Consider the following 9,962-nt stretch of genomic DNA (forward strand, 5'->3'; position numbering starts at 1 on the left):
AAGGAACACCTCTGGGCAAAGACAACACTGTTGGAATCCTGAGACCTGGGCAGGAACAATGGGAATATGTCCCTGCAGCCAAGTGTTCTCTGCCAGAACAAGTCGATGGGATGGGATATTGTTTTACAGACCCTGCCAGACCAAATCTCCCTGTTTGCCCCAACGGCCCCTTTGGAGAATGCTCAGATCCACAGGGCTCCATGTGAAGGCTGATGTGACCCTGAGGGACTTCCACACCAATTCCAGCCAGGAGCCTGGCTGTCCCTCAGGGACTGGGACCCGGCACCTCTCCAGCCAAAGGGAAAAGGACCCCAGCAAGCCTTGTTAGCCACAGACAGCGCGGTAAAGCTGAACAGCAAAGGACCTTGGGGACATTATTCTGGAATTCAAAAGGTGCCAGCTCCATGGACAACAGAATTATTGTTCCTAACGTGAATGAGAGTGAGGAAAAAGAATGAGTAAGCTTGTGATGGTAAAGCACAGAAATCCTTTCACATTGTGGCCTCCAGCTAGAACAGAGCTTGGTTTCTCCTGAAGGGAAATCTCAGACAATCCTGTAAAACTGATAATTGCATTCCTGTGTTCCACAGCACAGTTTTCTGTCAGTGTCCCTGCACTGGATCCGTTACAAGTCAGAGCCCATTGACAGAGTTTTGGCCACAGGGTGAGCCCTCCGAGGGAACCCCATTCCTCCCAACCTGAGCTGAGAACATACCCAGCAATTAGTTACATTGAGTATTTTGGCTACTTTGATCTTTAAATTTTCAAAATAATTTTGATGACTAATGCCTTGATTGAACTTCAGAGGTGTTTCTGGCAAACAAAGATCCTGTCTGACTCTCAAGATACAACTTACAGGTGTTGGGGGTTAGGTGTCCTTTATTTTCTATTTAGTTCTGGCTTGCCTGTGGAATTTTTACTCATGACTTGCAGGAAAACTTAACTGCGGGTACTTGGTGGGTGCTTGAGGAAAGATAAAGAGTTTGGCTGGGCCCAGGGCGGGAAGGGGGCAGGAAAAGGGGAGGGTGGGGACAGTTTGGTGGCTTCTTCAGTTTCGGAGAAGAACACTTTGGGTGCAGAGCTGTTGTGGTGGGGAGAAGGGAATTTCGCCATCACCCAGATGGAGCTGCTGCTTCTTCTCCTTCTTCCCTCTTCATTGGTGGCCTCGCACCCCCTGTCCTGCCGGGACGTGTGGCAGTGCCAGCCACCACCACGGAGCTGCTGATCCACCTCAGCCACTGGCCCGGGATCTCAGCTCATCCCTGCTGTTCCAGCTGAGTGTTCCTCAGAGCCCTGCAGGAGCACCAGCACTGACTGCCAACCCGAGGGGGTTTGTGAAACAAAGCCTCTCCTCCATCCTTTCCCGTCTCAGCCCAGAAAGCTGTCACGGGGTCCCTGGTTCTGTTTTCTTGCTAACGCTGTAGTTATTGTTGTTTGTTTGCCTGGTTATAAATATTAGTAAAGAACTGTTATTCCTATCCCCAGATCGCTGCCTGAGAGCCCCTTGATTTCAGGATTATCATAATTCGGAGGGGGGGGTCTACATTTTTCATTCCAAGGGAGGCTCCTGCCCTCCCTAGCAGACACCTGTCTCTCAACACCGAGACATTTCCATGAGAAAATTTTACAAAGTTTTCAATAAAATTCCTATTGATAAATTTGACTCCATTTCATTGCTAACAAGCTGTTCCTAAAGATCCCGTCAGGCTGTCTTAGACACTTTGGGCAAGGGATTCCTTCCAAGCTGGGCCACTTGGGGGGGGATGGGGGCGGCCCCAGGGCGGAGGGCAGGGTGTGCAAGGCCCCTTTGTGACACGCTGCAGCACGGTCACCGTGGGATGGTGGCAACGGGAGCAGATGTCAAAGGGCCCTTTGTGACACGTGCTGACATAGGAGCTGGCGGTGACAGGGCCACGCCACAGTGCTCGGTGCATGCGACGGGTCAGGACGCGCCAGAGCGGTGCTGTGAGGAGCCCCCGCACAGCGCACTCCTTTGTGTCGGACCTGGAGCTTTTCTGAAGCACTATTCCTACAGGTGACCTCGAGGCCAGACCACAGGTCTTGCTGACCTGTGGCCTTGCCGAGGCTTCCTTCTTAAGGTTCTCTTGAGGGCAGACCGTGGGACTTGGTGACCCGGAGCTTTTCCGACGTGTCGCCCATCCCTGCAGTCTCTGCCCTTGAGACCAGACCACAATCCCTGTCGAGGAGCCTCCTGTCCTTCTGGCAGGAGCCCTCAAGACCCAAGTGCAGGACTCGCTGTCTTGCAATCTTGCCAGGACTTGAGTCTTGCAGGTGCCTTCCAGGCACGACTGCAGGACTTGCTGACTCTGAGCTTTTCTGAGCCATCTCTCCTGCAAGCAGCCATAAATCCAGTCACTGCCATGGAGCAGCGACCCCCAAGAGTGCCCAAGTTGGCCTGGCTTGAGGAGGAGGAAGAAGAAGGCTCTGGAGCTGTCCTGGCACAGGAGTCTGAAGAGGTGCAGGAGTTCCAGGCACCACAGGAGGGTGAGTTGCAGAGCTCGGCCTTAGGGCTAGTGCCTGTTGCCAGCTTGGCCCCATCCCATTCCATGCCATGCCATCCCCTGGTGCTGTTCCTATGGAAAGGATTGGAGAGTCTGGAAGAAGATACGGAGCAGCGACCCCCAAGAGTGCCCAAGCTGGCCTGGGTGGAGGAGGAAGAGGAAGAAGAGGAAGAAGGCCCTGGAGCTTCCCCAGCACCAGAGACCGAAGAGGTGCAGCAGTTGCAGCCCCTGGAGGAGGGTGAGTGGCAGAGCTGGGCCACAGGGCTGGTGCCTGCGGCCATCTTGGCCCCATCCCATCCCATTGCATCCCATCTCATCCCATCCCACACTGTCCTGTGGAGACACACCCATGGACAGCACAAAAAAGGGGCTGGGGCTGCCCCCGCAGCAGTGGCCGTGCTGCATCCCCTGGGGCATCCCGGGACTGTCCCTGCCTGGGGAACGCAGGGCTGGGCTGTGCTCTCCGGCCTCTCCTGCAGCCCCTCAGCTCTGGCTGCTCTTTGCCAGATGCAGCCATGGACGGCACACAAGAGCAGGACACCGCCCGTGGCCGCTTCCGCAGAGCAGCGCAGGTACCTGCAGCCATCCCCACCAGCGCTGGGCCTGCTGGCACTGCTCAGCCCAGCACCGCACTTGGAGCACTCCATGCAACTTCCCTGCCTTCCTGCCCTTCTCCTACAGTTTCTTTACCAATACATCAAGAGAATTGGCAAGGAAGACACCAGACCTATGGACACTGAGGTCAAAGCATCCTCAGAGGTCTTGGTAGAACAGAGCAGCGCTGCCCAGCTAGATTTGCTTGTAGAGACGGCTCTATTCAATCCAGAGCAAGTAAGCAGCCTGTGGCCAGCCTTTAATCCTCCGGCAATTGCTTGGCTTTCCCAAGCCATACCTGCTGGTCACTTGAAGCTTCTGAGGCCATGGCAGCATGGTGGAAGAGAAGCACTTGTCTGGGGAAGAAGCTGGGCACATTGCTGACTCCCTCTGCTAGCATTCCAAGTCTCCCTGTGCCTTCTCCAGGTGCCCGGCGTGGTGAGGTACATCCACCAGTGGCTCATGGCCAATGAGGCTGCTGAGCACAGGATGGACTGGGCCCTGATGCAAGTGGCCGAGGCAGAGCCCGATGATGTGGCCATCACTCTCCTGCGGGTGGCCCCAACGTGTGACAGGTATGGGGCCCAGCTGCCCCGAGGCCTCAGGGCTCCCCAGCCCATCACCCTGTACAGCCCGGCCCAGGGCTGTGAGCAACACAGACTTCCAGGGCCCTCTGGCTGCTCCCTTTGCCAGCCCTGCTACAAAGTCGGCCCCCGAGCCCGCTGCCGTGCTGCCAGCCTGCCCCTCAGGGGCCTGTCCCCACAGGGCTGGGCTGCCTGGCTGCTGCTGCCGCTCAGGGCCAGTGGGCACAGGCAGAGCTGGCGGCCAGCTCAGCTCCCCGCTGCTGCCCAGCCCACGGTGCTGTGTCTGACCCCGCAGAGCTGCTATGGCCATGTGGACGACCATCTTGCTCTCGCCCTGGATTTCAGAGGAAGTGACACCGCTCCTCATCAATGTGGTGGGGAGCTGGCCGCAGAAAAACCTGGGCACCTCTGATGGGGACAAGACGGCTGTCTTTTCCCTGACTGTGAGTTTCGGGAGCTGGCCTTTGCTCACCGCAAGGCCGGCCGCCTCTCCAGCAGCTCTGTTGCCTCCTTCCCCCACTGCATCTCCCTGCTTCAGGCACTGGCCACAAACCTGGCCTAGGGGCAGCTTCAGGGCCACCAGGCCCGCTGCTCCCCCTGCGTCTGCCCCGGCCTCTCCCTGCCACGCTCAGGCCCTGCCACACGGACGCCCCGGCACTGAGCGCTGTCTCAGGCTGCTTTGTCCTCTGCAGGCAACTCTGGTGATGTGGAAGATCCTCCAGGGGCCCTGTTGCCCACAGATCCTCACAGTCTATTTCCCCCGCCTCTTTGTGAATCTCCTCTTCCAAACATACTTCAGTACTTTGTATATGACAGAGGACGTCCATACCTTCTGGAAGGAATGCCAGGAGCAACACGGCCTCTCCACCAGCCCCAACAGGTGCTCCATGCCACTCCTCCTGTCCCTGCCACTTCCCCAGCCTCGGAGCCAGCGCTCCCAGCGTCACCTGGGCTTTGCTGTGCACACAGGTTTGCAGTGCAGACCCTGAAGGCCCTGCTCTGCAGTCTCCACTTGGAGCATGTGGTGGTGGCAATGGAACGCAAGCGTGGCTGGGACACTCTGCTCTGTGCTGACACCCACCACTATGCCGTGGGTCTGCTGGCCAGGTGAGCCCCCCTTCTCCCCACTGCCTCTGACATTTGTGCCCCCTGCCCGGGATGCCCCCCACAGTCCCCATGGCCATGGGCCTGAGGGCCTCGTCAGCGAGGGATGGCCAAGGAGACTGCAAAAGGCTGCAAGAGGAACCTGTCCTGGAGCAGCCACATCTCAAGGGCCCAAATCGCCTCACAGGGTGCTGGGGCAATAGGACAACTGTGTCCATCAGTCCTGGGAGAGGTTTCTCGCACCCTTGCTGAGACTCTTTCTGCCATTTTCCGCCTTCCAGGGTAATGCGCCGTGCATCCGCCCACTTGTGCAAAAGCATCTTAAGCTACCTGCTTGAGGTGCTCAGCAAACCGTTGCCACTCTGGGATGTCTCTGCCATGGCATTCCTTGTGGAGGTGAGCCTGATGGCCAGCACTACCTCGCTCAGCTCCCTGCCAGCCCTGTCCCCTGGCATAGCCACAGCTGCCTGGGACGGCACCCGCGCCCTGTGCTGCTGCCTGGGCCCAGCCCTGCGCACTTCCAGGCTCCTGCCGGCCGGCTCCCCTCTCACTGCCCTGTGCCTTTCAGCTCCTAGATTGCCTGGACTTGAGTGACTGTGGTGACAGCCTAATGGAGATCTTGTATAAGTACCTGTGGTACAATTCCACAGAGATGCATCACCAGGTTCTCAGGGCTCTCCTCCTGCTAAAGGACCATCCCTCCATGGTGAGAAGGGGGCAGCAGATGAAGCCGTGTGGGCAGCATGAGGCTGGGCAATGCTGTCACTTGGCCTTGGCTGGCCTTTGCCTTGGGCGCTGAGGCAGCTCCTCGCAGCTCTCCTGCCTCCTGCTTCAGGCTGCCCGAGTGCTTTGGGACAGCCCTTTGGCCTCTGGGCCCTGCGGCAGCTGCCCGGGTTTTCACACACTTGTGTTCTGCACAGGCCGAAAGAATGCAGAGCCTGACAGGAAGACTAGTGCACCTCCTGTGGGACTTGGACAGTGACGTGGCCAGGATGAGCACTGCTCTTCTGAGCCATATTTTCCTGAAAGAAGACACCCCAATATCCTGGCGCAGGGCCCTGCAGCTGGCTGAGCCGCTCCTGAAACTCCTGGACAATGTAAGGCTCTGTGCCCCAGCCACAGCCACTGCCTGCTGCCCGGACACTTTGTGCCCTGTGCATTTGCAGACCTGTGCCGATGTGGGCCATAAGAAGCCAATGATAAGGTCATTTTTCCTTCCTTCCTTTCATACAGCCTGATAGCCACGTGCAGCTGCTCTCCATGTCTCTCCTTCAAAGAGTGATGTCTTCGGCAGAAGAAGAAGGAAGAAAGCCCCTGAAGGAACGAGTGTACCAGAGCCTGCTCCCACTCTTTTTCCACTGCCAAGATGAGAATCGGCATGTGGCAGAGGTGAGGACTCCTGGGCTGCTGCTGCGCCTTGGCAGGGGGCTCAGCTGCCTCCTGCCCTGACGCAGGCTTGCAGGCTGCAGCCTCCTCCAGCCCTTGGCACTGGGACACTCCTGTGCCCTGCCTTGTGGGGCCATTTGCTGCTCTCTGCTGCTCCCCAGGCCTCTCGGACAACGCTCCTTCGCGCGGCTGACTTCCTGAAGAGGCCAGACCTGGAGAAAGCTGTGAGGAAGGAGAAGCTGTGGAAGTTTGCCAAGCTCGTGGTAAGGGCGGCCTGGAAGTCCCAGCCTCAAGCTACAGAAGCCCCCTGGCCCCGGTGGTCGGTGTGTGGGGCTGGCAGCTGTGCCCCTGCCCACTGCTGCAGCCGGGGGCCGCACGGCTTCTTCTCCAGCCGCCTGTGGCCCCGAACCGGGTGCCGATGGAGCCCCAGCCCAGCGGGGCTGCGGGCCGGGCCGGCACCGCGGCTCCCCGGGCAGCAGCCGGCCCTCTGCCCCCTCCAGAGCCCGGCGCCAGCGGCTGCTGGCCGGGCCTCAGGGCTGGCCGGGCACGGGAGGCCGGGACTGGCCGCAGGCAGCAGCGCCCGGCCGAGGGGCAGAGCCCGCGCCAACCCTTCCCTCCTGCCGCTCTCTCCAGCTGGCAGACCACAGGATCCCCTTGGCCGAGCACCTGCGCCGGGCCCTGCAGTACCTGCAGGACCCACAGGAGACCCTGCGAGCGGCGGCCATCAGGGTCATCGGTGAGTCCCGAGCCCGGGCTCCCTCCCCGCCCCGCCGCAGCTCGGCCCCAGCCCCGGCTGCTGCCCCGGCAGCGGCACCCGGGCCCGGCGCCCTGGAGCCCCGGCTGCCCTCGGGGCTGCTGCTGCCGGCCTCTGGCAGCCGTGCCCTTGGGCTGAGTCAGGATGCGGCAAGGGCCCGGGCTGAGCCCTGCCGGGGCAGGAGGCCGTGTGGCCACAGGGCTGGCAGCGCCGCTGGCAGGGAGCTGTGCTGCTGGGACCCTGACAGGCTCTGTGTTCTCAGGGATGGCCGGGGAGCAGCTGAGGGGGCAGCACGCAGAGCTCCAGGTGTTGTGCAGAGGTGAGCCAGGGCAGCGGGCTGACAGCAGTGGCTGTCGGGGGCAGCTGCAAGCCCTGGCCAGGCTGTGGAGGGCTCTGCTCCCTGTGCCGATGAGGGGCGGCGTGGGCATAGCACAGTGAGATTTCAGGGCCACGTGGGGCATTTGTGGCCAGCAGCTTCGGGCTGACCCCCTTGGTCCCTGCTCCCTCCTGGCCAAGGCAAGAGCTGGCTGGCATGGCCCTGGCAGGGGGCTCTCGCTGGGCCCCCGCAGCTCTGGGGTGTGACCGTGGCTCTGTTCGTCTCTCTTGCAGCCCTCGAACGCCTGACGGAGGACAGAAGCGGTGCCGTGTCAGACCTGGCACTTGAGACGCTGTATGTCCTCCGGGCCATCCAGAGTGCCCGATATTCCATCCTCCAGAGGGTGCACGATCAATTCCTCAGGGCATGGAGGACACGGCCTCGTCTGTCAGGCCTGGGCTGGCTGCGCTGCTGGAGATGTGCTCAGCGCTGATCTGGGACGTTCTGTTTGCTGGGGCCACCTGGGCCAGCCGGGAGTTTTTATTTCATAAGGATTGTTTTCTTCTATTTTTTTCTTTTTACTATGTAAATAATATAGGATATGTTAGGGCTGAGAGGCTCTATCTTCTGGGGCCACATGGGCCATCTGTTATTTTTTTTTTCATAGAGATTATTCTTTTCTTCGTTTCGTTTCCATCTAGTATGTAAATAATATAGGATATGTTATAAACCACAAGAGTCCCAAGACCTTTCTTTTGCTGCCCAGGTTGTGTGGGGCATAGGGGAAGAGAGGGAAAAGGGTTCTTGTGCTCAGCAACCTGCCGGGGCATGCAGTGGTGCAGGGGAAATGGCCAGAAGCCCCTTGGCCTTTGGTGGTTGTGCTGAAGCCACAAGCCCTGTGGCAGGCAGGAAGCGCCATCTGTGTCCTGCTGCCCGTGTGTTGCTGCCGTGATGGCTGAGGAGCTGCTGGAGCTCCTGTGGGGCTGCGGCGCTGCTGCCGGGCCAGGCTGGGGGAGCTCCTGAGGGCACGGGGTGCTGGGAGGCTGTGAAGGGATGAGGGGCTGCGGAGGCCCAGACGGGACAAGGCAGTGGGAAGGCACGAGGGGGATGTGTGAGGGAGTGGGTGGCAGGAGGTTCCAAGGGGACAGAAGGCCCTGGAGGAGCCGGGGTGGTGGGAAGCACTGAGGAATTGGGTGTCAGAGGCCATAAGCAGCCCCTGGGCAGCCGCCTGGTCCCTGACACCCGGCTGCTCCGGTGCTTCCCCAAAATGTCCCCCAGGCCTGCAGCAGAATGCCTGGAGGCTGGGACATCACCCTAGCGGGAGGGTGGGGACAGCCCGAGGTGCCCAGGCTGGGCTGGCTGGGGACATGGAGGGCAGGGGGTGCTGCCAGGCCACGGCCACTGGGTGCCTCCAGGAAGGGGCAGTGGGCAGAGGCAGGGCTGGCGGCCAGCCCGGGCCCTCGCGGCTGCCCAGGCCACGCTGCTGTGACCGAGGCCCCCCTGACACAGAGCTCGGGGTCCGCAGAGCTGCTGCCACCATGGGGAGGGTGGCGATGTCTCCTCCGGCAGGGCTGCCCAGTGGCTGCTGCCCAAGCGGCTCTGGAGCCCACAGAAACAGCAGCAGAGCGTGCCCAGGAACAGCAGCAGCCCCAACGTCGGCACCTGCGCACTGAGGCGTCCGCAGCAGCCGGGTGCCAAACAGGGGGAGGCTGTGGGCACATTTGCCTTTGCTTTGGCAAAAGGCTTCAGCAGAGTTGGCCACAATGGCTTTCTCTTCACTTGCAGCCTTACAACAACGCTTGCCAGCTTCAGCTGCAGCCTGTGCCCGTGACTGACTTGGATGGCCGTGCTTGAGGGCGAGCTCGCCTTCCACACTCAGGTGTCCCAAGGCAGCGGCATTGGCGCCATCCTGAGAAAGAGAGAGAGAGAGAGAGAGTCTGATGGGGCAGGAGCCCTGTGCTGCAGCTGCCCTCCCTCTCTTCTGTCCAGACACCTTAAAGACACATGAAACCAAATCCTGGACTTGCTTGGAACAAAGGAAGAAGCAGCATGCGCTGAAAAAAAGCAGGGACTTACACGGCTCAGTTTTGCTCTCCACTTGGGCAATCCCAGAATCCCTGAGCACTTGGTGTTGCAAAGTATCATCAACATCATCCAGTCTCCAGCCACCCTGCCATGGGCACAGGTGGTATGCAGGCACAAGGTGTCACTAGAACTGGGAGAACACTTTTCCATGTTGACCTTTTCCTCTCCTGGATTTCAAGCAAAGATGAAAAAATCATCTGGTGAATGACAGGTGAATAGTGTAGCTCACAGAACTAGGAGTAGGAGTCTCCAGTGGCCCATGGTGTGTCCATTCAACCATTGTTAGATTGTCCAGTTGGAGCTCAGCACGGTGCAGCCCGGGCACAGGCACCAGGCTGGTCCATTTCAGCATCCCAAAGTCTTGGTGGCTCCCTGTGCACCCACTGTCTCCTGAATCCATTCTTGAACTCCCAGTTACTGCTGTGCAGGACATGAGAACACAGTGTCAGGAAAATTAATTCACGAACACCAGAGGTTTATGTCCAAAAAGGAGACAGAGGAGTCCTTTTTCTTTATTCGAATAAAGGGAGAGGCCATGGGGCATTCCCCTGGGGTCTCTCAAATTTTTGGAGGGCGCAGCCTCCTTTTTATCCTAATTCCCGGCCGCTTGTCCCTTC

At 59.6% G+C, this 9,962-nt stretch overlaps 1 protein-coding gene across 2 annotated transcripts; it reads left to right on the forward strand.

Annotated features, from left to right (window-relative positions):
* Positions 1 to 1,874: 1,874 nt before the first annotated feature.
* LOC147645658 (maestro heat-like repeat-containing protein family member 7) lies at positions 1,875 to 7,993 on the forward strand. Of its 2 annotated transcripts, XM_086874371.1 has the most exons (16): positions 1,875 to 2,505; positions 2,605 to 2,760; positions 3,030 to 3,094; positions 3,204 to 3,353; positions 3,543 to 3,691; positions 3,996 to 4,143; positions 4,393 to 4,580; positions 4,670 to 4,807; positions 5,086 to 5,200; positions 5,373 to 5,510; positions 5,725 to 5,901; positions 6,038 to 6,193; positions 6,352 to 6,453; positions 6,824 to 6,926; positions 7,207 to 7,263; positions 7,554 to 7,993. In XM_086874371.1, exons 1-16 carry the CDS (start codon positions 2,382 to 2,384, stop codon positions 7,751 to 7,753), a joined length of 2,166 nt encoding a protein of 721 aa, XP_086730497.1. In that variant the 5' UTR covers positions 1,875 to 2,381; the 3' UTR covers positions 7,754 to 7,993. The 2 variants fall into 2 exon arrangements, with proteins under 2 accessions (XP_086730497.1, XP_086730498.1); XM_086874372.1 differs by lacking the exon at positions 3,204 to 3,353.
* Positions 7,994 to 9,962: the final 1,969 nt, after the last annotated feature.

Source organism: Cyanistes caeruleus, unplaced genomic scaffold (assembly GCF_971803275.1).
Source record: "Cyanistes caeruleus unplaced genomic scaffold, bCyaCae1.hap1.1 HAP1_SCAFFOLD_200, whole genome shotgun sequence".
Taxonomy (NCBI): domain Eukaryota; kingdom Metazoa; phylum Chordata; class Aves; order Passeriformes; family Paridae; genus Cyanistes; species Cyanistes caeruleus.